The sequence below is a fragment of the Camelus bactrianus genome, chromosome 12, assembly GCF_048773025.1.
Source record: "Camelus bactrianus isolate YW-2024 breed Bactrian camel chromosome 12, ASM4877302v1, whole genome shotgun sequence".
Classification (NCBI taxonomy): Eukaryota; Metazoa; Chordata; class Mammalia; order Artiodactyla; family Camelidae; genus Camelus; species Camelus bactrianus.
This window is the reverse complement of record NC_133550.1, coordinates 64221039-64247313: the sequence shown is the minus strand read 5'-3', so window position 1 is coordinate 64247313 and position 26275 is coordinate 64221039. Positions and strand designations below refer to the sequence as shown.

Sequence of the window (26275 nt, the reverse complement as noted above, 5' to 3'; positions counted from 1 at the left end):
AGTCAGGACCTGGGCCTTGAACGAGAGTGACACTGGCATCTGTCTGCCTCTCAGGTCTTCCTCTGTGAAGGAAAGACTGTGCTCACACTAAGAATAAGAATCGCCTGACACTCAGTACTGGTCTGGGTCCCCAGGATGTCTGGGCAGAGGTGTCTGCTTTCTGCCACACCCTCCACGCTCCATTCCCCCCTTCAGCGGGCCGCCCCTCCCACCCGCAGAGCAAACGACTCAAATCCCTGACGTGCTGCAAGAATGGACTCCACTTGGTGAAGGGTGGGTAAAAAGGAGAAAAGCGGGGAACATGACATACTTGGTCTGGGAGTAAAGGGCAAAGAGGCCACGTCAGCGTTCATAAAGGGCTCTCGTGGGGCTGCCAGGCTCGAGAAATAAATGCGAAGAATCACTGGGTTTCCCTGCAGACCCCACACTAGGCACTGTTCCCTGGGCTTCCCGGGCAGATGGCCCAAGGCAGGGGCCCATCCTGGGGTCGTTACCAGCTCTCTTCTTCCTGGTCTCCGGCTTTCTTCTTGGCCTGAGGTTTCACCAAGGACTCCACAGCTCGCTCCAGCAGGTTCTTGCAGAAGGCCTGGTGCACCTGGGCGATGGGGTCCGCTGGAGAAGAGCAAGGCCCGGAGGCGGGGTGAGTGGGTCTCCCTCAGGAGCTCATTTTGTCCCACAGAGAAAACAGTGGGTGGGAGGGGTGCCCAAGGAACCTGTCCCCTCGGAATGGGCTCAAACCTCCTTCTCAAACCCCGAACTTCTTGTTAACATGGTCAGAAAGTGGGGGTGTGGTGGGAAGGTGGTCAAGTCCGATGCTACGCGGCCCTGGACTAGCGCCGGTGGGGGTGGGTGAGGGGTGCCGTGTCTCTTGGCACAATACTCACTTCTTCCATTCAGGGTTGGGAGCTGGAAGATGGTGGCCACAAGCCTTGTCAGAAAACAGAAGATGGGAAGGTGGATGCTTCCCCAAGTCTCAGGGGCCACCTCTTGTGGCTCAGGAGGACAGCCAGCAGAGACAAGGACCCAGCTGCTGCCTGACATGATTAGGAAGACCCTGCTCCTGCTTACCACAGCCTTCTCATGGGACACGTGGCCAGCGACAGTCTGGCTGAACTGATTAAATGATGCTTGTGACAGCTGACTGTCACGGACAATTTCCCCTATTGGCAGGCCCAGAGCAGGGCGTCACCAGCCCCTTCCTCCCCTGACACGCCACAGAAGTGTGGGTTTCAATTTGACAAGGATGGAGAAGCAGGATGCTTATGAACATTCTGGAGACAAGAGCCTGCAAGAGGTGAGAGCCAGGGGCAGTCCATGACAGAGACCTCCCCCTACAAAGGGTCTGACACACACCCCTGTACCTACAGAACACGCCTGACTCTCCCCAGACCCCCAGCTCAGAGAGGAAAAGTGCAGAAAGCCACTGGCTGCTCGAGTCTGAGTCAACCCGACCAGGCTCTCCCGCTCCGAGACTGGGCGAGTCGACTCCAATCACTGTCAAACACCAGCGACAGAGAGCCGGCATCTCCTCCCGACGCCTGGAGCCCTGTCCCCGCCACCACTCTGAGCACTTGATGACCGTCTGTCGCCTGTTGTTCCCTAACTGCTCCGTCTATGTCTGTCTGCTTTCCAGTGGGAGCGGGAGAGTGGAGCCAGCAAATTGCAACTCCACACATCTTCTGAGTCTCCAAAGCGCCCAGAACAAGGGCAAGATTACAGCTGGTGCTCAGTCACAATTTAGTAACGTGTGGCAGTGTGACTGGTGTCAGGACCATGGGGCTGGAATGTCAGAGACAGGCGAGCTGCAAACCCGGCTTAGCTGCTGACCAGGCCCGTGACCTCCCTGAGCTTCAGGGAGAGCAAGACTGAGGCAGCCCGTGTCTCCACGTGTCCGCAGCACAGGGCCTGCAGTACCGGCGGCTCTCATGGCTGCGAAGGTGTCCTCACCTGGGTTCCTCTGGGCACAGTACAGACTCTCCTTGGCAGCTGACTTCACCGACCAGCTCCGCTCCATGAAGAACTTCTGGCCCAGTGGGTGGCAGAGCCAGCGCAACGAGTCGGGAACAGCGCTGCGCTCGGGGCCACACAGGCTCTGGGCTCGACTGAGGAAGTAGCTCTGTGGAAGGACAAGGACCACGGTGACGCCAGGGTGGCAGGATGCTGGCTACAGCCTCCTGAGGCCATCAGAAAGCACCACCATGGTGGAGGCGGGCTGGGGCCCTCACTTACCTGGAAGTAAATGTCACCACTGAATCCAGGGCCTGCCAGGCTCAGTGACCAGGTACAAGCCCCAGCAGGAGGGGCAGTGGGGCCTCAAGGCACTCATGGAGGCCCTGCTGCATCTTGTCCTGCTGGGTTGGCCTAACTGATGGGGACCTTGTTTTGGCCAGGCTAGTATTCAACCTGCAGAGCTAAGGGAGGCTCTCACAGGCCCCCACCCCCGCCAATGCAGCGGCACCCCAGCCAGCAGCCCCCTGGATCCTGGGACATATTCTCATCTGTCATTTTAATTACATATCTTTTAGAGTATTTTTAGGCAAAACTGTATTCTGTTTTGACTAATTTTCATCTCCTTTACCTTTGAGTGTAAGTTCAGGACAGGCACACAGCAGGTGTTAGTGTTATTTACTATCACTCTCACGCTAGAAAGCACTAGAGTAAAAGGGCATCCCTGAGGCTGGTCCAGGACCCGTGCCCGATGCCCTTCCCTCCAAGGCTGGCCCTGCGCGGGCTTCGTCCAGCCCCCTAAAGAGACCCCCAGGCCATCCCTGGACAAGCTCCTGACGTGAACACTGGCCTAGCGAGGAAGACTCCCAGTCTCCCGGGCCCCTCTTCCGCCCACAGGGTAACATTGCGCCAGGGCCCCAGGAGGAAGAATTGCAGGGACAATGCTGCCTATCCATGTTTTCAGGAATTGTGCCATTTTTTGAGTAAGGATATCTTTACTCTAAAACCCATGATTTCCAACACATAACCCCCGCCCCGATACAGGCCAATCTGAGTGAGACGCTCAGCCAAGAAGGATGGAGGGAGACAGAAGCACTAGATACAGGAGCTCAGGATGCCCTGAGAAGGGGCCGCTGGGCCAGGCAGTGGGCCTCACTCAGCCTTCACACTTCAGCCCTTGCCTCCACAGGGAGGGCAGCTGCCCCCTTGTCTGGTTCCGTCTGACGGTTCTGACCTTTACTGGGCTGTAAGTAGCCATCAGCTAACGCAATGGCTTCACAAGACCTGAATGCCAGGGTCAGAAACAGCACTGCCAAAGCGCCACCCGAGCAACATGGACCAAGAAGACTGCCTCTCTTGGGGGAATCTGGAGACTAGTGCCTGAATCCAAAAGAGAAGAACCCAGGTGGACTGCTCTGTAGCCACACCCTAACGTTATCAGAGCATTTACAGGACCAGGTGGGGCGCGTTTCACTTAAACCTCTAATCACAGGGCTGGCAGCACTAATTGGCTTTCCTCCCCTTTGCTGACCCCCCATACTTAAAAAACGGGACTGGAGAGCGAACAGAGAGAATCCTATGACTTCTCCTGACTCTCAACAAAGCCTTCACAGAATGTGAGCTTGTAACTGCACAGTCAGAGCTCAGCAGCTGAGGAGCTTGCAGGGGATGGAGGTTGGGGGTGGGGTGGTGGCAATTCCAGGCCCTCTGAAGTCTGAGAACCGGCTAACAGTCACCCCCAACTCTCTCCTGAGAGCAACACGCCTGGTAAGCAAGAGAACTTGAGGTCAGCTCCAGGCGAAACCGAGGGCCACAGGTCCCTAAGAAGGGCCCAAATGTCACCAACAGAAGCAGAAACAAAGCTGGGTTTGGTGATACTGCAAGAGGAATCCAGAGAAGCCATTTAGAAAATCATTAAGTTAAAATATGTTTTTTTAAATAGACTTTTTTTGGGGAGGTGATTAGGTAAATTTATTTTAACAGAGGTACTGGGGATTGAACCCAGGACCTCGTGCATGTTAAGCAAGAGCTCTACCACTGAGCTATACCCTTCCCCACTAAGACACATTTTTAAGCTTAATTCTTAGAAAAGAAAAACCTTGGTTATAATACATCTCAGTGGGTGGGGGAGCTTGAGTTTAGTGGTCTGAATTAATAAGAAATTTAAATCCTAGCATAGTCACCCACAGGATGGCTTCTAGAAGGGAAATGAGAAAATAACTTCCGTTGCTCTTTTAATTTTCTTGGCATTATCACCCTATGATCATTTTTGTAAATTTCATAGACACCAGAATTCACTTGAGCTGGGGCCTAGGAGCCGCCTTCCTGATAACTCACCTGCTAACTGCTGAACTGAGCAGCTGTGGCAGGAGACTCAGAACTGTCTGATCCCGAGGGCCACCCTGTACCCCTGGGCCGGTTCCAACTCCAGGTTAAGTCCTCCCATGCCAGTCTGACCCTGTGGTTCTCAAACTGTCTTCCAAGGCACCCCAAAGCACCACAGTGAACTCCCAAGGGTACCACTGGATGTTACATTTTGGGAAATACAGCATTGCTCAGCATGAGTCAGACACCACACAAACTGCACACTGAGAATGAACGCCATCTAGCAGTGCTGTTCATGATCATCACAACCAGGAAGCAACTCAAAGGTTCACTTATAAGCATCAAGTCATTCAGTGGAATACATAAAGCAAGGAGAGGGGCAACCTGTAACTACATGCAACAGCCTTATGAACCTTACACGACACTGAGCGCAAGTGGCCAGGCGTACACAGACGTGCTGTACGACTCTCCTTATGTAAAGTTTACTGCGGCAAAACATCGGAGGTCATCGGGAGGCTGAATATACCGGCTGGAGGGCTTGAGGGGAGGGGCAGTGTATCGACTGCAAGGGGGCCCAAGGGAGGCTTCTGGGGTCTTGGTCATTTCTTGATCTGTCTGGTGGTTATAAGGGTGTGTTTATTTTGTAAAGTCACCGACCTGTGTATTTATAGTTTGTGTACTTTTCTACATGTATATTGTGCTTCAATAAAAAGTTTACAGGAACAACAAACAGCAGATAGATTAAACTACGGTGACAGAATTGAGAATAATGGTTACCTCTGTGGGGGAGAGCGTGGGTGAAGGCCTGGGAAGGCTTCCGGCGGACAGTGGGAGCGTTCTACTTCTGGATCTGGGTGGTTGTTACGTGGGAAAGTTCACTTTGTGAAAATTCATCAAGCTGTTAAAATGTGTGCGTTTTTCTCTATGTATGTTGTATTTTGATCTAATTAATGCCTTCAAAATACTTTTTAGGGGCAGAAAAGTGACAGATGTGATGACACTGGCGCAGAGCAGTAGGACAAACAAACGGAACACGGGAGCAGCCTGACCAACGCCTCCTGCTCTCAGCCTGGACTCACTTTGCCCAGAAAGCACACCTTGACTACCCTTAAGGGGTCAGGAGCCCCATCCTCACACTCATCCTACTGCCCCGAAGGCCCGGTCCTTGTCCGGATTCCCTGCCCGACTCCGTGCTCCCCCTGGGCAGGGCAAATGTCCTGCTCACCGCTTCATTTCCTCTGGGAAGTGCCTGACCCAGCACAGGGACTCAGTAATATCTGCTGAATGAACGTCTTATCCAGGGTTTCAGAAACAGGGCTGAGACACAGAAAGTACACTGGGCTCTACCCTGGCCTTTGTCACCTAGATTATGGTGACACACTTCAAGAAACATTATCAGTGTCACCACAGGGCATGTAATTGCTCATTCTCAGCTCTCAGTGCTAAGAAGGAAACGAACGGGGAGATGTGGTCATTCTACTCTGAACACAGCTGATGTATTTGGCAGCCTACCCAAAGCAGGCGCTGAACAGAACATGCCTGTGTCTGCTGGAGTAAAAGAGAGCCTGAGGTCAGCAGATGCTGTGAACTAGTTGGTAACAAGGACTGAATTACCCAACCGTGAGCTCCTGAGGCTGGCCCTGGGCCAGGCACACTGGAGGCACCTGTAACCCCAGTTCCCACCCAGGGTGGTCTGACCTGAGCTCCTTGCAAGACATACACTGTTTTCCATTTCTGGGCCCACAGTGCCACGATCAACACAAGGTACAAAATAAAATACCTTTGGAGTGAATAAAAGAAGGAGACACAACCCGAAGATTCCAAGAAGAGTCACACATTAACTCCTGAGTACAGCTCACTCTGTACCACTGACTCCATCTTCTTACGCCAAGGGCACTAGAATACCTTGCTTATGCTTGTAAGGGCCATAAGGGAGGAATTTCAGTCTGTTTTGTTCACTCCCGTAAGTATTTGTGGCATGAAGGTCTACCCCTCCAGGTGGTCAGCCCCCAAGGGCAAGGCCCACATCAGTTTTTGCATCATGGATCAAGCTGGCTGGGAAGGGCACCCAGTGAAGGTTCACAGAGGGAACTGAGGACACTCACCGCCAGGAAGCCCAGCCGGCCTCCGCACCGCGTCTGCAGCCCCATGGCGGCGGTGAGGTGGATCTCAACCAGCGTGCTTGGCGGGATCTTCTCCTCGGCACACTCGGCCAGGTTCACAGCGCACAGAGCCATGTGTACATCGGAACAGGCGGATCCCGCAGGAAGCTTGCCTGTGGTGGCAGAAGTGGACAACTAACGCTGACAGATTCCCTCAACCCAAGCTTCTTCCTGCTTTCTTGAGCACAATCAGAGCAACAGCAGAACTGCAGAAGAAAGTATGTGAACTCTGTGACCTGACAGTCCCAGACAGGGTGCCAGGCTCTGCGATGTAGTAGCTGTGTGCTCCTTTATACCTCACAGGTTGTTAGGGACAAAAGAAAATGCACATCAAGCCCCTGGCAAATAGCCCCAGCCCTGTGCACATGGGGGTGGTTATCACTGCAGGTCAATGGACATGACTCAGAGGCGCGCACTGCAACATTTTCCAAAATGGTGTCAACAGCATGGCCACATCCTGCTAATACAGTTTAACGTCACAAGAGAGGAACTAACAGAAAAAAGCTGATGTGAATTTATTTTCATTCAACAAGACCCCACAATATATAAGCACAGACCCTTTTGAGGGAGGGAAGTAACAAAACTGAGTGATGTCGGCCGGACACATGTTGGGTGAGGGGGTGAAGGCCCAGAGAGGCCTCACCATCTGTGAGGGCTGCACAGCTCACCTCTGGTGACCTGAAGTCAGGGGCCAAAGTGCCCTTGCTCAGGAACGGCGGCCCATCGAGCCTCTGAGGCTTTCACACTGCTGCTTGCTTTGGTCCTCACTACAGGGCCGGGAGGTGGCCAGGGCACCCTCCCTCACTCTGCTGATGGGCAGTCCCCTCACTCTGCTGGAGGGCGGAGACTGAGCCTATGGATGGCTCCATGTCATAGGTCCAGAAGGAGGCCCAGCCAGGCCTCCCGCTCCTTGCCCCCCAGCCTCTGGTCTTTTGTCAACCCCCAGATCTCATTCTGCACAGATGTTAGGTGTCAGTTTCCCTCGGAAGCACCACCAAGCTTTCTCCTTTAGTGGGAGGGAGGGCAGGGTGGGGACCATGTTGTAGTCACCTCTGTCCTCTCAGTGCCTTGCTCAGGGCCAGGCCCACACAGTGCCCAGTGAACGGGGGGGAAGGGTGATGTGAACCACCCCAGCTGAAATTCTCCTGAACCTGAAGCAGCCTCCTGATCAGAGACCAGGGATGGAGCTTGTTTACCCTCCACAGACACACTGATGGGACAGGGAAGCAGGGAGATCCGCAGGCAGGGCCCCTCTGCTGGAACTCTACCAAGACCCCACGTGTTCAATCCCCACAGCTGGCCCCAGTGTCTCTTCTCCCATCCGCTCCTCCACCGCTGGGGCCTGGTACTGCCCCACCTCTGATCTCAAGGTCCCTCAGCCTCCAGGGCCTTCTGTCACCTTCTGGTTACATCGTCCCACTGCTGCTTTCTGGTCCTCATCTTACCAGCCTCTTTTCTCAAATCCTCTCTGACTTTGCTCCCCCTATACCAAGCCTCTTGTCTTCTCCTGACCCTCCATCTGCTCCCCCTCAGGCAGCCTCCCCCTGACTGCCTGTCCTTGGCCTGCCCTTTCTGTGAGGGTCTTCTTCTGGATGCCCTCAAGGGGCCCTTTCACCATAAGCCTCTCATCAGCTCCCCTAGTCTTCATTCTCTCCTGCAGGCCAAACCCAGCTCCTTTCCTTGGACTACAGATCCAGCAGGGCCCCCCGCCACTGAATATTTCCCCTCGGTGTCTCACGGGCAAGTGTCCCAAGTGGAACTTCTCACCTCCTCCCTGGAAAACTGCTCTTCCTCCTGTTCTCCTCACCTTTGTTGGTGGTGACACTTGTTCACCCAAACTCTCGAGCAAGAAACCAGGGAACCATCTTACTGGCTCCTTTCCTCACCCTTCACATCCAATGAGTCCCCAGGCCCTGTCGGTCCCACCTTCTGTCTGCCTACCCTCTTGGCACCTGCCTTAGCTCCTACCTGGCCTCCCTGAAGCTAAGTCTCAGTCCTCTCGATCCACTCTGCCTGCCGTCAGGGTGAACCTTCTCAACCTCAGAAGCACGGATCTGATGACGTCCTCTCCACCATGCTGCCTCCATCACTCTCCCCGTGCGCAGCCCACTTGAGGACTACTGACGTCTTAAGAGTCACCCAGGTGGGGCTCCTCCTGCAGAACATCCCTCTGCCTGGAAGGCACATTCGCTTCTGCAGAGCTGGTGAACGCTACTCATCCTTCCATGCCAAGCCAGGACTTTCCAGAAAGCCCTTCCTGAAGCCCTCCCCAACAAGGACCCCTTCCCTCCCAACTGAGACTCAATCCTTCTGCTACCTCTGCCTCGCTGAACTGTAATTCACTTGCTGATCTGTCTGCTTCTCTATTGGAGCAGGAGTTTGTTGAAGGAAATAAACAATCATATTTCATTGAATCTAAGATGCCATCAATTTTAAGTTTCACCATTAATTTAAGTACCACCAAGGGAGAAACACTGCCAACTCAACCATGACATTCATTGTGTAGAAGACACAGCCAAGTGCAGAGATGTTAACATGAAAAAATGTATGTCTTAAATTGACGGACTACAGAAATGAATCATCTTTACAGCCATGGCTGTGGGTGGAAGGTTTGTCTACCCATCCTAAAAGAGCAGTGTAAAGCAGACCTCTTTCAACTGGAGCAGTAAATTAGCGAAGCAAGCCCGGGTGGAGACATGGCACGAGACACTTGGAGGCAACCCAGGCAGTGGTGGCCACCCCTCACCTGTGATGTGCAGCTGGTGCAGCCTGTGATAGGCCAGGGCTGCATCCCGGGCGCTGGTCTTCGCTTCATCCTCGAAGCCTGCCGCGGTGGCCGGGGTGGCCCGCCGATGCTGGAAGACCTTCTTGAGCAGCCAGCGCACCAGACGCAGCTTCTGCAGGCTGTAGCGGATCACGTTCCAGGAGAGGCTGCAGGCCAGGTCCAGGCGGGAGGTGGGCAGGGCCCGGCCCAGCACTGACAGGCAGGTCTGCAGGTTGGCAGCGGCAGCCGCAAAATCCCCCTGGCAAGTGGCAAGAAGGTGTAATATTCGCTTGCCTTGCTGTGGCCTTTTTGTTTTGCTTCAATACAAACTCTTACTTTCTCTTCACCCCTCCAGGTTATCAGACTATAATACATGCTCACTGAAGAAAATCTGGGAAAATGCAGAAAGCTACAAAACGTGAAAAGAAAATCACCTGCAATCTTATCCCTCAGAAAGAAGGACTGCCGACATTTTGATATATTTCCTCCCAGTCTTTTCACTAAATTGGGATTGTTCTGTGTTCTATCTTTGAGCAAATGGCATTCAGAATTTCCCACAGCAGCTTTTATACATTAGCTGTAACATGGACTTAGATGACGAACCGTGTGATCTTTTGGGCTTCCAGGTTCTCAAAGTGTGCTCCCTGGAGACCAGTGGCATCAGCCCCTGGGAGCTTGTTAGAAATGCAAATTCTGAGTGTCTCACCCCTCCCCTCCCCTGACCTACTGAATCAGAACCACAGGGGTCGGGCCCTGCAGGTGATCCTGATGTCTGAAGTTCAAGAGCCATGGTTTTCAGCAAATACACAGCTAAACTGCTCTAACCAAGGATCTGGATGAACAACTCTCTGCCACTGGAGAAGGTCTAATGGAGATACTACTGCCCTGTATTGAAGACCCTTCTCATTATTAGAGGCTACACGGTCTTGAGAAACTGAAGCGAACAATCTTCTCCTTTCCCCTGTCCTGCAGTGGGTGTGCTCCCTGCACATTCCTGCCTGCACCATTACAGAAAAGGGCCTCACTACAAAGGAAAGTGAAGACAATGCTCTGAGAATGACACTCTCTAAAGCAGCGGTGCCGTATTTCCAGCCAGGAGAAGCACCTTTGTTTACAGATTCTGAAGGAGGTGGGTTGCACCCTGCGTCCCCTGGCTCCTTGTCTCCGTCTTTCCCACGAAGGTTGGCTGCTTCCAAGGCTCAGGCTTTGCCTTTTACCTCTTCCAACTCACCAACCCAAGCACTGTCTCCCCAAGCACCATCTCCCAGCAGACGCACATCTTCCAACACACTCTGTCCCGACCTGCCTCAGCCCCCGCAGCCTGCCTCCTGGTCGAGAACTTCTTCCTACCGGGTCCTATTACCGTACTTCCAAGCAACACGGTTAGACAGAGCCCACCATGGCTTCCAGCCTCCCCCATCTTTGAGTCACTGTCATTGTCACTGTCACTTTCCCTCCATATCACATCTGAAATATTTCTTCAGTTCATCTTTTCTTTCAATTCCAGGTCTTTGCCACCTCTCACCCGGTCAATTCTGAGTCCCCTTACTTGCTCCCGTGCGTTTTGTGTTTCCCTCCCCTAACCCACCCTTCACACAGCCATCCAGAATGACATTCGTAAAACACAGACCTGAACCTGCCTCTAGGGTATACACCTTGGGATGCTTTTCTCAGGAACAGGGTCCTGTTTAAGGGGCAGGCCCCCAGCAAGCACATCTATATTCCAGTAGAGGAGACGCAGCCACGGACACAGCTGGCAGTTCCACTGACAGGCTGGTCGGCCAGATTCTGCCTTGTGGGCACCGCAGCCTGCAGGAGGGGCGGGCAGGCCCGCGGCCACCTGCTGCTGCGGGGTGTCCTGGTTCTCGTCCCTCCTGAGACGTGGATGCCAAATCTTCTTGCACTGCTGGGAGGTGCCCCAGAATCCTTCCCATAAACTCTTTTGTTGATTTCAAAAGAAAACTTTCAGCTAATTTTCCTGCTCAAAAACGTTCCTGGTTCTCCAGAGAACTGGGGGGAAAGCCCCAAATCAGTTGCTAGTCAAGCATCTCTCAGCTCAGGCCCGAGCTGCACCACAGCCTTAGCTCTCATCCCCAACATGCCCTCCACTCGACACCCATCAACTTGCCAGTCCCCAAGCAGCCCACCTACTCATGCCCTCCTCTCTGCCTGCAGGGTCCTTCCGGCCCCTGACCACTCTGCTCACGCCCCGGATTCCTTCAGTCAACACTCGTCTCTTCTGCCCCAAACTCTCACAGCACTTCAGCCCTCTCCTGTCACATTACAGAGCCCCTGTGTCCCTGGAACTATTTCCACAGAGGCGCCCTCTCCTCTGCCGCCCCTGGGGTATCTCTATACACGGGGTCTTGGATACAAGTGGCTGAGCTGCGGGCCAAGCCCGGGGGAGGAAGGGGAAAGGCGGCAGCAGAACCCACCCTGGCGAGGTCCAGGTCTGCCTGCTTCCGGTGCCTCCAGAAGGTGACTGAGGAGCGCGAATGTGGCCGGATCACTGGCTCCCCGTGGACCAGCAGTTTCACAAAGACGCTCAGGACGATCACACCATTCACCAGCCACAGGAGCAGCGTTGGCATCATCCAGTCAAACCAGCCCCCAGAACCTAGGGAGGAGCGTCTCCGCTGAGCCCAGGAGGGAGGGCCTCCCAACGCAGCCCTGGGCGACGGCAGGGCACCTGACTGACACAGCCCTGTGACAGCAGCACTGTGATCGCAAAGAGCCTCCTACCTCACTTTCCGAAGAAAGGGCGGACGTGAAGGTGGCTTCATCTAAGTGCTTAGGGTAGAAGTAATACACACACCCTAATCCACACTATAGGCAAATCTGGGATACCACAACCTCCTCCAAACACAACACCCCCAAGCCCCTCTCAGTTACAGCAGTGCAGGATGCTGATTTGTTTTGCTCTTTCTGACTGAGCTTGGGTTTGCCCTGTTACTTCCCAAATGTGACTTATGCCAGTCCCATCAGAAGCAAGCAGGTGGGGGCCCACTACAAAGGCCCTCCAGGACCTGGTGGACAAGCTGAGGGACCACACACAGGGCCCTTCCCCGGCCACAGCAGACCACCCAGCCCGGGGGGGGACGACACAAGGGGCCCTCCACCTACCTGACTCGAGCGACAGCATGCTGCGGCTGGAGCCTGCATGTGGGTGCTGGTCCAAGTCGTGGGCCCCTCCCCACTGCAGCAGGGCAGTCAGGGGGTTAAAGGAGAGGCACAGGAAGGTGAGGACGCACAGCAGGATGCGCGAGCGGTCCACCATGCCCAGCGCTACTGGGGGAGAGTCTGGCTCATCTTTGACCTTCAAAACAGGGAGCCGCGAGGTGAGGATGAATACTGCGTAGGTCTTGGCAGCATTTTACTTGTATATACATCAGAGTCAGACCGTGAAATTTAAATCCAAGACTACCAAGCTGGAGGGGAATAAAGCCAGGCGGGAACTAAGAAGCCCACGACACTCCCACTGCTGCTCAGACACCGGGGCTCTGGCCCTCCTGCCACTGGGAGAACACGTTCTCAAGACCAAAGGTAGATGAGCTTGGCTTTTAAAACACAGCTCATCACTAAAGAGAGCACTGCGTGATTCTGTTCCTGTGTAATTTCACAACAGACAAGCTAATCTAAGGTGACAGAAAGCAGACCAGAAGTTGTCTGAGGCTGGATAGGGCTGTGTGAACTTCCTGCAAAGGTACGTTCATGGCAGATAAAAACGTTCTATATCATTTTTTTAACTAGAAGAGATTCATTTAATGTTATTTTTAATTGAAATATAACTGATCTACAACACTGTGTTGGTTCCAAGTGTATGGCACAGTGACTCGATATTTTTATACACTGCAGATCTCCATGATACATTGAGTCTGTCACCATACAAAGTTCCTACAGAACCACTGACTAGATTCCCCTGTTGTGTATTTCATCCCTGCGACTCATTTATTTTGTAATTGGAAGTCTGTACCTCTTAATTTACCTCACCTGTTTCACTCACCCTCCTGACCCCCTCCTCTCTGGCAGCCACCCATTTGTTCCCCGTATCTGTCTGTTTCTGTTTTGGTGTATTTGTTCGTTTGTTTTTTTTATATTTCACATATAAGTGAAATCATACGTTATTTGTCTTTGTCTGACTCACTTCACTTAGCATAATATGCTCTAGGTCCATCCTGGTTGTTGCAAATAGCAAGATTTCATTCTTTTTTTACGGTTAATATTTCACTGCATATATACACCATATCTTCTTCATCCATTCATGTGTTTATGGGCACTTAGGTTGCTTCCTTATCTTTGCTGTTACAAATAATGCTGCATTGAACCTAGGGGTGTATATATCTCTTCGAGTAAGTGTTTTTGTTTTCTTCAGATAAATACCCAGAGGTGTAATTGCTGGCCTGTATGGTGGTTCTATTTTTAATTTGAGACATCTCCATACTGTTTCCCATAATGGCTGGACCAATTTATATTCCCACGAATAGTGCACTAGGGTTCCCTTTTCTCCACATCCTCACTAACACTTGCTATGTGTTGCCTTTTTGATCAAAGCCATTCTGACAAGTGTGAGGTGGTATCTCTTTGTGGGTCTGATTTGCGTTTCCCTGACTGGTGACACTGAGCATCTTTTCTGTGCTTGTTGGTCATTTGTATGTCTTCTCTGGAAAAATGCCTATTCATGTCCTCTGCCCACTTTTAAACTGTTGTTTGTTTCTCTGATATCAAGTTGTATGAGTTCTTTGCACATCTTGGATATTAATCCCTTATCAGATATGTTGTTTGCAAATATTTTCTTCCATTCAGTAGGCGGCCTTGTTTTGTTAACAGCTTCCTGTGCTATGAAAAAGCTTTCTAGTTTGACGTAGTCCCATTTGTTATTTTTGCTTTTGTTTTCCTTGCCCGAGGAGACATATCCAAAAAAATATTAAGACCGATAACAAAGAACGTACTGCCTATGCTTTCTTCTAGGAATTTAATGGTTTCAAGTCTTAGTCTTCAAGTCATTTTGAGTTTATTTTTGTGTATGGTGTGAGAAAATGGTCCAGCTGATTCTCGTGCGTGTAGCTGTCCCATCTTCCCACTGAAGAAGCTGCCATTTCCTCTTTGCATATTATTGCCTCCTTTGTCATAGGTTAATTGACCATGTAAGTAGGGGTTTATTTCTAGGTTCTCTATTCTGTTCCATTGATCTTTGTGTCTATTTTTGTGCTAGTACCATACTGTTCTGATTACTGTAGTTTGAAATCAGGGAACATGCTACCTCCACCTTTGTTCTTCTTTCTTAAGATTGTTTTGGCTATTTGGGGTCTTTTCTGTTTCCATATAAATTTCAGAATTATTTGCTCTAGTTCTGTGAAAAATGCCATTGGTATTTTGATTGGTATGGTATTGGATGTGCAGACTGCCTTGAGGAGTATGGTCATTTCAAGAATATTAATTCTTCCAGTCCATGAGCACAATATATCTTTCTATCTGTGTCTTCTTCAATTTCTTTCATCAATGTCTTATAGCTTTTTCAAGTACAGGTTTTTTATCTACTTGTTTAGATTTATTCCTTGGTATTTTATTCTTTTTGATGCAACTGTAAATGGGACTGTTTTCTTAAGTTCTCTTTCTGATACTTCGTCATTAGTGTATAGAAAAGTAACAGATTTCTGTACATTAATTTTGTACCCTGCAAATTTACTGAATTTATTTATTAGTTCTAACAGTTTTCTGGTGGTGTCTTTAGGATACTCTATATATAGTCATCAGGTCACCTGCAAACAGTGACACTTCTACTTCTTCTTTTACAATTTGGATTCCTTTTATTTCTTTTTCTTGTCTGACTGCTGTGGCTAGGACTTCCAATTCTAGGCTGAATAGAAGTGGTGAGGGTGGGCATCCTTGTTCCTGATCTTACAAGAAATGCTTTCAGCTTTTTACTCTCTATCTTGATTGTTATGAGAGTTACAAAAATGTATACATTTGTTAAAACTCATCATACTGTATGATACTATAAAATAGGTATATTTTACCACATATAAATTATACCTCAAAGTTGATTAAAGACCATACTTTAGCATGAATCTATCTGCAGGAGCTTGCCTATTCTAAAACCACACATTATTTTGTTTTCTCCCCATTTTACGGAGGGAGAACTGGAGGCAGAGGCCCTGCCTGCCTGGGGAGCCCAGGGAGGGAGGGAGATTGGAACCAGATCTCCCCTGACCCCCAGGGTGTACATCCCACATCCCTCCTTTCCAATATTTTAAAACCATTTGAAAATTCCTTCTGATGATTCAGACACCCAGCTAATTCAATGTCTATGTCATATGGCTTTTTGTTGTCAAACAGAATCACACATAAAATATTTCAAAAACAGAGCTGCCTTAATAAAATTAAGTACATGATACAATAAACGGTCTGATCAAAAACTTACACTAGAAGGGAATTCTGCTTTTGAAGTCAGAAACCGCCAATGTCAAATTACCTTACAAAACCCAGGAGTTTCCACAGGTTCCTAGGAGGGTCATTAGGAGCCTCTCCTAACTAATTTCATTAAAAAACAATTGCCAGGGGCTTCCTTCCCTGATTAAAGGCCCTTGGTAGGAATGTTATCTGTTAGACTGCAAATCATAATCATTTCCCGAAGAGGACCCAGAGGCAGCCTCATCCTAAACCAGCTGATCAGCCTCCCACAGTGGTCTTGCCTGGCTCATTATGGCCAGGGAAGCAATGAGGCGCCGCCAGCAACTGCCGGCTCTCGCGAACACGGCTGTGTGTTCCCGTCCTGGATTTGGCCCTTATTCCTCTCTGATGGGCCCTTTCAGTGAGGACCAGCCAAGCCGGAGGTTGTCTCCCCACAGAGTCAGTTTTCTTTTCCTTTATTCTCTAAGACCTGGCTAATTTCACAAAATTCTTGTTTTTCTCCAGCCCAGGCCCGGACAGCTGGCCTGGACCTCCGCTGTCCCCTCCCCACTATTACCTCGGGGGAGATGGGAGAGAGTCCAGGGTCAGGGGATTTCAAAAGCTCCTTACCTTCGCATCATCTAGTAGAGGGCTTCCTGGCTCAGAGTCGATGGAGTAGGGGGAAAAGCCTGCCTGGGACCCGGAGTCGGAGGCCGGAGGTGACATCAGAAGGACATTCTGGTTGAAGTCATCGATCTTCAGGTCCACATCACTGTCGACCAGGCTGCCCAGGTCAATGCCCTTTAGGAGTTCTGTAAAGAAAACCCCGCCGGCAAGTGGCCTGTATTACAGGCCCCACCGGGGCGGGGTGAGGGATGCACAGCCCCTGCTGCCACTTCACCCCTGCAGGCACTTCACACACGTCAGTGGGCCCTCCCCAGTGCCCAGCACAGGACTTCTCCTATAACCGGAAGCTCTGAAACCCTTTTCTCAATGAGCACACTCACTGTTTTTCTGATTTGCCAGTTTCAACACCATGTTCTCCTGGCGCAGTTTATGATTGACCTGCTGCAAATATTTGATGTAGTCGATGGCCTTCCTCAGAACACCTGACTTGTGCATCTGGGAAGGAAGACAGGTGAAAAACACAGTGGCACCAGACCACCCTGCACAGTGAGGAGAGCAGAAGCCCAGAGCTCAGGTTCTGGAATAAGAGGTGCTGGGTTCAGATGTTGACTCTCCCACTAAATAGCCATACAAAAGTCACTCAACATCTCTGAAGTCACTTTCCTCCTTCATGAAACAGGGATAATGATAGTACATGAGTCACAGGCTTGCCATGAGGGTTAACGTGTAAAGAGCTTAGCCTCTGGCCCAGTGCACAGTAACAGTGAATACTAGGTATTATTCCTACTTCCTGTGATAATCCTAGCATCAAAACAAACTTTAAGGAAAACAAATGGCAAACAAAAAACCAGAGCATTGTTGGATGGTTATCTTATGTAAAGGTATATCAGCACCTTTCAGATTTAAATAGGCTACAAGGCAAATTAGAATTTCTTTCAATACAGAGGTAAAGATAAACAGATAACAGATGTAAAAAATCCCCTATGTGCCAAAGCCAAAAGATACATTCATTGAAACACCAAAAATACATGAAAAACCAATTTCCTCTATTTGCTCTTGGTCAAAGACTCAATCTCCACTTTTTCTCCTCCCTAAAAGGTTAAAATATCATTAGCCATCCCTGAATACAATTAAACATTTGCCAAAAAAGTCCTTGGTCACCATAACTGCAAAGCAGAGTCAAAGGTCCAGGCAGGCCACTCCTTGCCAACTCCCAGCAGTTAATATTTTATAATCTTGGAATTTCAAAACACCAAGATGCTTTAATAAGAAAGCACCTCTAACTATTCTTGCCTTCACTCAGCTTGGTCCTGGATCTTCCTAAACTCCTGCAGCAAAGACAGAGGGGAGATGACGGGGCAGGAAACACCATTCTGTGTGGTGCCTACCTTGGCATCTGTTCCCATGACCAGGTCCTTCAACTCGATGATTTTGTCATTGATGGAGGAACGATACCGCTTCTCAATGATGTTGTGTGTCGTCCGCCTTTCTCCTTCTTTGGGGGGCTCGAGCTGCTTGACTCCCCCGGGTACTTGCTTAATGGGCACCTTCTCTTGCCCCATCATCACAGGCATCGTGGTCAGAATGGTCCCACTGCTGCCCACCAGGGTCTAGAACAGACGCAGGGCAGAACGACCACTTGGTCAGCCTGAGTAAAGCAACCTCACAACGTGAACCTGCTGGCCCTGGCCATGTGGTGTCACCTGAAAACTGTGCGGTCTGACACGCTTCCTAGGTTAATGAAGTCCAGAAGCCTGAGGAGCTACGGTACTTCAGGAACTAGGCCCCTTCCAGAATCACTGTTGATTAATCCTGTGCCACAACAGCATTAATGTGGACAATACGCTAACCTTGATGCAGCGATGCCAGAAGCATGTCGAATGATTTCTGCTTTGCTGTCAAACCCTTAACCACCTCCGAGCCGGCACACAGTGCACCCTGTCACTCTGGTCCCAGGGAAAACTCTCTCCTGGTGCATGATACATTTTTTTCCTCTCACATGATGGTGAAGTAACTTACTGCATTTCCTTTGGCCATCAAGAAGCTCCAGGGCAGAACTGACCATCAGAGCCATTTTATTAAATAAACAGACCAACTACAGAGGCTTTCCCCCTGCCTTCCTCTCAAATCTGCTTTCCTTTCTTTTTCTCTTTTTCTCTTTCTACTAATTTTAGTTTTATTTTTATTTTCTTCAATAAGTAGCCTCAATATCCAAATGGCTAATGAATAAGCTTCTCAACTTCATTAGTCATCAAGAAATAATTCACACATAGTAAAAAGCACATGTTTTAAGTGTACGGCTTGATGGAATCGTTACGTACGTATACTGTGTGTAACCAAGATAACCCAGACGAAGACACAGACCATGTCTACCCCCTTAGAAAGTCCCCTTGTGCCCCTCCCCGCTCTTTGTAATCACTGCTCTGACTTCTGTCACCGTCTTCTTGAACTTCGTAGGAATGACATCACTGGCATGAGCTCTTTTGAGACAGGCATCTTTTGCTCAACATACTATTTTTGCGGTTCATACAGTTGTATGTAGCAATAGTTCTTTTTGGATGGATATTTGGGTTGTTTCCAGTTCTTGGCTTTAATGAACAATGCTTGCTTTTGAATTTTGATCCTTTTTTCCACCAGACTCTCTTGCCACAAGATGCTGACAGTGGCTGAGATCCTACAACTGAAGTATGGGTGCCTTCCATGTCCCCACCTTGGAGCCCCTCCCTGCCTGGGGGGCCGAGGGTCCTTCAGAAGCTAACCCTCCATCAGCAGAACCCAAGAGGCAGATGGTCCTGTGTGAAGCTGCTGCCCAGAAGCTGGGGCTCCTCTGCTGCTCCCCTCTTCCCCTCACAAACCCGCATTCTCCCATATAACAGCACATCAGAGCTGGTAATTCTCAAGGGGAAAAAACTAAGAAGGGGTGATTTTGTAATTTGACTGACACATTGCATAGAGCTTTCGTGTCTATTCAGCGTCTGGAAGCTCTGTTAATGTCTGAGGCCGAATATCCCCAAGAAAGGAGGAGGAGGTTGGGGCGCGGGAAGCAGCTCCTACCGGTACTTGAAGGGCGGCTGTCTGGATGGGGGTGGTGAGGGCAGTGAGGGCTGGGTTCTGGACTGCAGCCATGACAGGGCTGCCATCTGTCTTCAGTGTGGTCAAAACAAGGGAATCTGTCTTGATGATCTGAGGCTGGACCAGGACCTGGATAGAAAAGGAAGAATGGGAAAAGGAAGGTAGCATTATTTTCTATTTTGCATTACTTCTAACTGCATAGACCCTTCAAGAAAGAATTACAAAAGATTCATCAAACTGAGAATATAGCATAATTACTGGGTTGAGGGGGACAAAGAGTACAGCTAAAGGGGGCTCTGGGTTGTAAGGTTGAAAGGCTTGGAGCAGAGCAGTGCCAGTGGCCTAGCAGGGGCCAAGCAGGCATGGCTTGGGGTGGAGGGCGGAGGGGAGAGAGATCTGATTTTGGACAAACTTAGGAATGCCAGGAATATGGCTGAGAAGCAAAAATGATAAACCTGTCTTTTTTTTTTTAAAGATAAATTACTTCATTAGTTAGAAATACAGCCCACTACAATACATGATTTTAAAACATTTTGGTACATTTCCTTCCAGTTTTATACCCATTATATGTGTAAATGAGCCAATACACTGGCATTTACTGAGTTAATGTGAGTGCCAGTGTCCCTCTACAGATGTGATTTCTGCCAGGTGTCTATACGCAATGCCTCGTAAGGTCCAGGCACCCTACCTGCCCTACAAGCTGCTCCCTTACACCCCGCTGGTCCTTCTTAGTATGCAGACATCTCCAACCAAAAACCAGCCAACAGCCCCAACCAGAGCCTCCCTGAATCCTTGTCGGCCACCTACCGGGACCTGCTGCACCTGGGGCGCGGCAACTGTCTGCACCGTGGCCGGGGCGAGCGTCTGCAGTGTGCCATTGGCCGTCTGCGTCAGCACCCGCTGGGCCTGCACCGTCTGCACCTGCTGCTGGATGGTGACCGGCTGCACCTGGGAGGATGTCACTAGGCTTTGGACCTGAGGCTGAAGGACTTGGGAGAAGAGGAGAAAAAAAGTCACGTGGATGAGGAATGCCTTCTGTCACTGTAGCTGGAGCAATAACCAAGGATGGAGTGCCTCATAACGATCCCAGCCCCCCATCTGCTGCTGCAGAAGACGTGCACGGCCATTTACAAGCTAGGCTGGATGACAAGAGCATCCCATAAGGGCTGCATCAACTTCTGAGGGGACAAGTACAAATTATTTTAATACTCTGGGTGCTGGGGTGGAGGTGAGGGAAGCTAATCAGCAAATGACTACAACCAGCAAGGGAGTTAATGGAGGGCAGAACAAACAACACCCTGGGGCTTCATCTCCTCCCATGAAGCCAATGGAATGTGTACTTTGAGATGACTGTCTCAGCTTTTTGCTGTCACCTCCCCCAGCCCCTGAACACTTGAAGCCCACTGAAGTACCATCAGATCCTCTGAAATTAGTAGAGCAATACTGATCCCACCCAAGGCTCCCCATAGTCAGAGGGAAATCTGATGAAAAGGTGCCGGGACACGGCACAACACAGAAAGTCCCTCATTCACTCAGCCCTCACCGAGGGTCTGCTGTGAGGCCTGCTACTCGGAGACTTGGCACCTGTGTTAAAAGGCGCCTTCTTTTCCATAGTGGATGCTCAGGAGGTGTTTGCTGGATGAACAGTTCTCAACCTACACATGCTGAGATCTGCCTGGTGCCTGGATAAGTTTCAAGACTAATTTTATTCAAGTTTCCACCTCTAGTTACCAGGACAGCCCTGTGTCCACTGTGCTTGTTGGATTCTTTGACCAAGTGTTCTTGAAGCAGCCACAACAGATATGAAGGTAATGTGTTAAGGCTGAATGTGAACGGTTCCTACACCACCGAACTTACGGCCAGGTGCTGAAACCTGCTTCATACAGGACCAGATGGATAGATTCTGTCATCCCCAAAGAGGACAGAACTATTTACAGTCTACCTTGGAAGTGTCTGCAAATTGGCGCATAAACTTTTGAACTAACCAATCACTATCAGATCTGAGTTCTGAGTCACCTTGAAAGCTGGTAGCAGCATTCTGGTATATCAAAGGCTGCTGGATGATCCTCGTCTGGGGGGCGGTGCTGAACGTCGGGGTGATCATTACTGTCTGCTGCTGCAGCTGAGCCTGGGGCTGGGGCTGCGGCTGCGGCTGGGGGCGGGGCTGAAGAACGGGAGTCGCCCTTGGTGGAGTGGGAACCGTGGTCGGGGGGACCTTGACTTGTAGGGCTGGGGTCGGGGGGGTGGCGGCCGAGGGAGAGAAGGAAGGTAAGGGGGCTTGGCTGAAGGGTCGCTGCACTGAGGGGTCCCCAGCTCCAGCTCCGGCTCCACCACCACTGCTCCCGCCATTGCTGCTGCCGCTGGTGCCACCACCGCTGCCGCCACCAGGGAAGGAGTTGCACAGCTGCTCTGAGAACAAGTCGGGGAACTCTCCCACTTGATTGCTGACAAACTGCAGCATCTCTGTGAACACATGGAAAGGGTAATTTTAACTGCCATCCAAAATATCTATTAACTTTCAAATTTGCCTAAGAAACTGAGGCATGAAAATCCAATGGTTTTTCCAAGACCACAGCAGAAATGGGTCACCTCTCTTCTCGTGCAGGGAATCAACTGGGCCAAGAAGTCTAACCATGTAAGAGTGTGACAGAACTTCATCTGTCTGATGTTCTTCTCTCCCTCCACCTCCAAGCCACCTTTCTACCCACCTTCCTGATGGTCTGTATCAGACCTAACAGGAGCTACCTCTGTGCTACGTGAGTGTTGCTTTTGGAGAGGACTGTTGGTCCCATTCTACAGTTGGGGACCTGGGGCAGAAAGTGGGTAGTCGCTGCCCTGAGTCTTGGGAGCTCTGTAGCCTTGCACTGTGAGGCCACCTCCAGTCTCAGTGCTGTTCCCGGTAGCAGAGCAGGAGTCACGTGGGTCTGGCTGCAAAGCTGTGCCAGACCCTAACTCTCCTCGCCATGGGCAGCCTTCCCTCCTCACCACAGGCAGGTTCTGGGCCTTCTCTTCAAGACGAGCATATCCCTGGGCACTGTTGGTGCCCTCAGGAGCACTCAGGGATGACAAAGTTGATGACCTCGGAATCATGGAACTTTCAGGGTGGAATGAATGGAAAGATCACATGTGAAGTCCAGGACAGGGAAATCACTTGGCCAAAGTCACACAGCACCTCAGGGCACAGCGGGATCAGAAACAGTTCTCTGAACTGCAGCTTCACGGCCTTCTGTTGAACCTCAGTGCATTCACTGTCAGAGGTCAAGGCAGAACAACCTGGGCCCTGGACTCCCCTGGCTGTGCCCCCTCCCTTTGGGCAAGAAGTCTCTGGGGCCAAAGGGATGTGTCCACCTGGAGGCCATGTTCCCTTCCAGATCATGCTCCAAGTACCTGTCCAAAGGCCTTCAAGCCTACTTCCAGGGCCTCTTCCCCTGATTCATCCTCCCAAAGATTTACTGCACCTAATCCACAATGAACAACTCACTTCTCATGCCCTCTTCCTCCCCAGAGGGCTGGTCCCCATAAGGAGTCTGGGGCCTCAACTCTGTCCCAGGTAATTTTACAATTCTCTACCCTGTCCACATTCTCTCCCCCTTTCCTCTCCAATAAACTCCCAAGAAGCTACTGCTTGTTCCTAAACTGTGGCATGCTCCTCTCAGAACACTGAAGGCCACAGGATGCTCTGATTTGGTCACCAAAAAGAAAAAAAACAAACAAAACCCCCAAACACTATCTCCATTCATTCTCCAAGCCTCTACCAGCAAGTCATTCCTACATCTCCAGCATCATGAGGGGTGGGGGGGTGGGGGCAATCTGGGATATGAAGTCTTACATTAGGCAAGCAGAAAGCTAGTGCTTTCTGCAGGATAACCAGAGCTTAGCAGCTCAGCACGTTCAGTGTTTAGTCAGTTCAACGTACCGGCAAAACAGCATCTCACTAGATTAAATGACTATACAGTGGCATTACTTACCAACACCTCGACACTCTGCTCTGTCCTCACTCAGTCTGTTGTGTGTGGGAGGGAGAAATGGGCAGAATGCCACAGATATTGTAACTCGTACCAACCAATTCCAATTTCTTGTGCATGATTAAACTAAGAGCTATCCTCAAACTCAGCACAAAATTTAAACAAAACAAAATTTAGTGCTGACACATTCCAAGAACAACACAAGATTATAAAACACTTTAAGAAAGTGATTAAGAGAAACCCAATAATTTGTCGAGCTTTCCAGAACTCCCATAAAATCCCGACTCTGGGGAATCAACAACAGAGAACTGCTTTGTGAGCCAAAAGAACATTACTCCCTGGTTGATTGTTCTAATCCATGGAAAGCAAAGAAGAGCAAAAGACAAAAGAGACCTGGTAGATGGACAAAGGCTTTGGCACAATGTGGGTCTCAAAGGGCCCATCTGACCAGATGTGTGAAGGCTTGCAAGTCACTTCTCTTTACACCCAGGTTCTCACAAGTGGCTGCCCTGAAAAGACTCACTTGGCTTCTTTGTTGTGAGGATTAATAAGATAATTCACGCAAAGCGCTTGGTGAGGGGCCGACCCTCAAAAAGGTCCCTCTTAGCGGTGCTTCTAGGGCATCCCTACACGGGCACTTGGCTCCACTTGTCTGTCAAGTGCTCTCCAAAACCTTTTGTGGGGGAAGATATGGGCTGGCTGGTGAAGTAGCCTGAAGAGGTCACGAAGCAGGTTAAGTGTGTTGTATGTAGGCAGATGGATTGCGACTGCTTAAGTTAAAAAAAAATCCTTTTCAACCCACACATGATGAGCTCCAGTGGTGCTATCTCCAGCCACGCAGATGGCACCGGGCTGAGCGGCTCGGAGGGGCTGTTAAGACTGAGCATTTGAAGGAAGAAGTAAGGAAGAGGTTCTAGGAGCCACAGCTCCAGCAGAGCGCACAGAGCCCTGGGTCCCCATCTGGCCCGCAGTGACAAGGTGTGCAGAGGCCTGCTGAACAGAGGCGCGGGAGGCCGCCCCAGGCGCGGTTCCGCTCCGCACATGCCAGCTCTACCCCGTGGGAACCCTAGTGTGTCTGTGCCTCCCCCGCTCTGATTGCTCAGCGCTGTGATCACACAGGCTCTCATCTCTGCAGACAGCCAGGAAGCCTGGAAAAGGGAGGCCTGGGAGGAGGCATAGTCTTTATGGAGCTTTGAAAATGAAGTTCTGGTTCCTGCGTGATGAGCGGCGGCCCTCAGAGCGCAAGGCCAGACACAGGCCTCCTTGGAGCTGGGCTGGCAGCCCCAGGCCTGCAGACCCCAGCTCACCTGGGAGGGGTGCCCCTGTCAGTTACCACCCCACCCCTCCCACCCCTCCTACCCCTCCTATCCCCCTCCAGCCACACTCCTGTGCTTAGCTGATTCTTAAACTAAGGCTGGGACAAAGAAAATAAATCAGGGTCTTTAAAAGCAGGTAACCAAAATTAGAGGCTCTGGCCCCTGTCACCTGTGCCTGACAGTCCCAAGCTTCATCCAGAGACCCCAAGTTCACATGCACTTTACAGAGCTTATGACCTGGAAATAACACAAGTCACTGTCTGGCTCAGTCTACTGGCATCTACTTGAGAATGAGGCAATTTGAAATCTGGTCAGATTAATTATGGTCAGGAATAAAGAATCTGAAGCCCCAGTTGGGGTAACATTGCCTCCAAACTGTAGTCAAAAACTCTTTCTTGGGTGTTTGTTACATATAGCCCTGTTAGGTGCTAGAAGAACTATTTCACAAAGGTCATTTATTCTTACATTTTCTATTTATTATGGACCTTGTGTTAGACAATGTTTTGAAATATTTTCTTTTTTAAATCATAAAAGTAACATTCACTACAGAGAAATCTAGAAAAAAGTTATATGAAAAAACAAAAAATAAAAACCATCCAGCAATTCCACAGTCCTGAGACCTCTCCTGTCAATGTTCTGATGTGCGTCTTTACAGACTTCTTCTACCTGGCTTGCTGCAAACACAAGCTTGCACATGTATGCAAATTGTTTTACCAAAATGGGATCATGCTGAAGATACTATCCTGTCTTTGCTCCCTTTGCTTAATAAAACATGAAGAGTATCTAGGGTCAACCATCATGGATATAACATCACTCTTTTGGGGAGTCCCACGTGTTACACTATGTTGTACTGTGTCGTAATAATGCACTAGAACTTAACCACTTGGTGATGGTGGGTAAGTGTTTTCAACTCGTCAGCATTATTAACAACTCTGACAAAAATCTTGTACAAGAATCTTTTCCCACTTACCTGATTACTTTCTTAGGATAAATTTCTAGAAATTAGGTGGCTGGGTCAAAGGACAGGTATGTGTATTTTGGAAAGGTTGTAACAATCTATGCTCCTGCCAGTGTTCCCCCACATTTATTCCTGTCCATTTGATGGTAGGAAAAAATGACTTCTAATTGTTCTGACTTACATGAGTGAGTAGTAAATGAGGTGGAACACCACCCCTCCCCATTTTATTGGCCATTTGTATTCCTTCTTTGTAAACTGCCTGCTTTTGACCTTTGTTCATTTTTCTATTGGGCATTGTCTCTTTTTACTGATTTGAAAAACTTTCATATATTATGGATACTTGCTCTTTCTTATATATTTGCAAATATTTGCCCCACTTTTTTTGTTGTTGTTCAGGAAAAAGAATGACATAATCATTGTGAATTACCCTGTCCTTGCCTTGTAACTTGGGGAAAGTTTTACCTCTCTGAGCCAGTTTTCTAATCTATAAAATGCGGCTATCAATCATACCTAACTTGTCATGTTCTTGAGAGATAATTCACATAGAATCTACGGCATGGTGCAAGGCACTCGTATTAGCTAGTACATGTTTTATATAGTGGGTTTTACAAGTTAGTTTTGCTTTGATTTTTTTTTTAATTCAAATTTGTTCCAATACATTGGACATATCAGGGAACAATATGCACATAACATGAATTTTGTGCTTATTTATGTGTGAAAGAAACACTAAAAAATGCAGAAAACCCTAC

General features: G+C 49.7%; 1 protein-coding gene and 1 non-coding gene across 3 annotated transcripts in view; both read right to left on the bottom strand.

Moving 5' to 3' along the window:
- The window catches only part of SREBF2 (sterol regulatory element binding transcription factor 2), a 54711-nt gene that overhangs the window by 10506 nt on the left and 17930 nt on the right, over window positions 1–26275 (bottom strand). For both annotated transcript variants that reach the window (XM_074375616.1, XM_074375617.1), the window contains exons 2-13: window positions 21304–21750; window positions 20095–20276; window positions 19270–19416; window positions 17604–17825; window positions 16596–16710; window positions 16219–16400; window positions 12322–12514; window positions 11634–11815; window positions 9181–9457; window positions 6378–6547; window positions 1948–2116; window positions 495–612 (exon numbers count right to left, since the gene is read on the bottom strand). In XM_074375616.1, coding sequence (XP_074231717.1) covers window positions 495–612; window positions 1948–2116; window positions 6378–6547; window positions 9181–9457; window positions 11634–11815; window positions 12322–12514; window positions 16219–16400; window positions 16596–16710; window positions 17604–17825; window positions 19270–19416; window positions 20095–20276; window positions 21304–21750 — 2404 coding nt within the window. The remainder of the gene's footprint in view (window positions 1–494; window positions 613–1947; window positions 2117–6377; window positions 6548–9180; window positions 9458–11633; window positions 11816–12321; window positions 12515–16218; window positions 16401–16595; window positions 16711–17603; window positions 17826–19269; window positions 19417–20094; window positions 20277–21303; window positions 21751–26275) is intronic.
- On the bottom strand, window positions 3928–4001 carry TRNAV-AAC (transfer RNA valine (anticodon AAC)). Its single transcript has one exon. It is a non-coding gene; the product is annotated as a tRNA-Val (tRNA).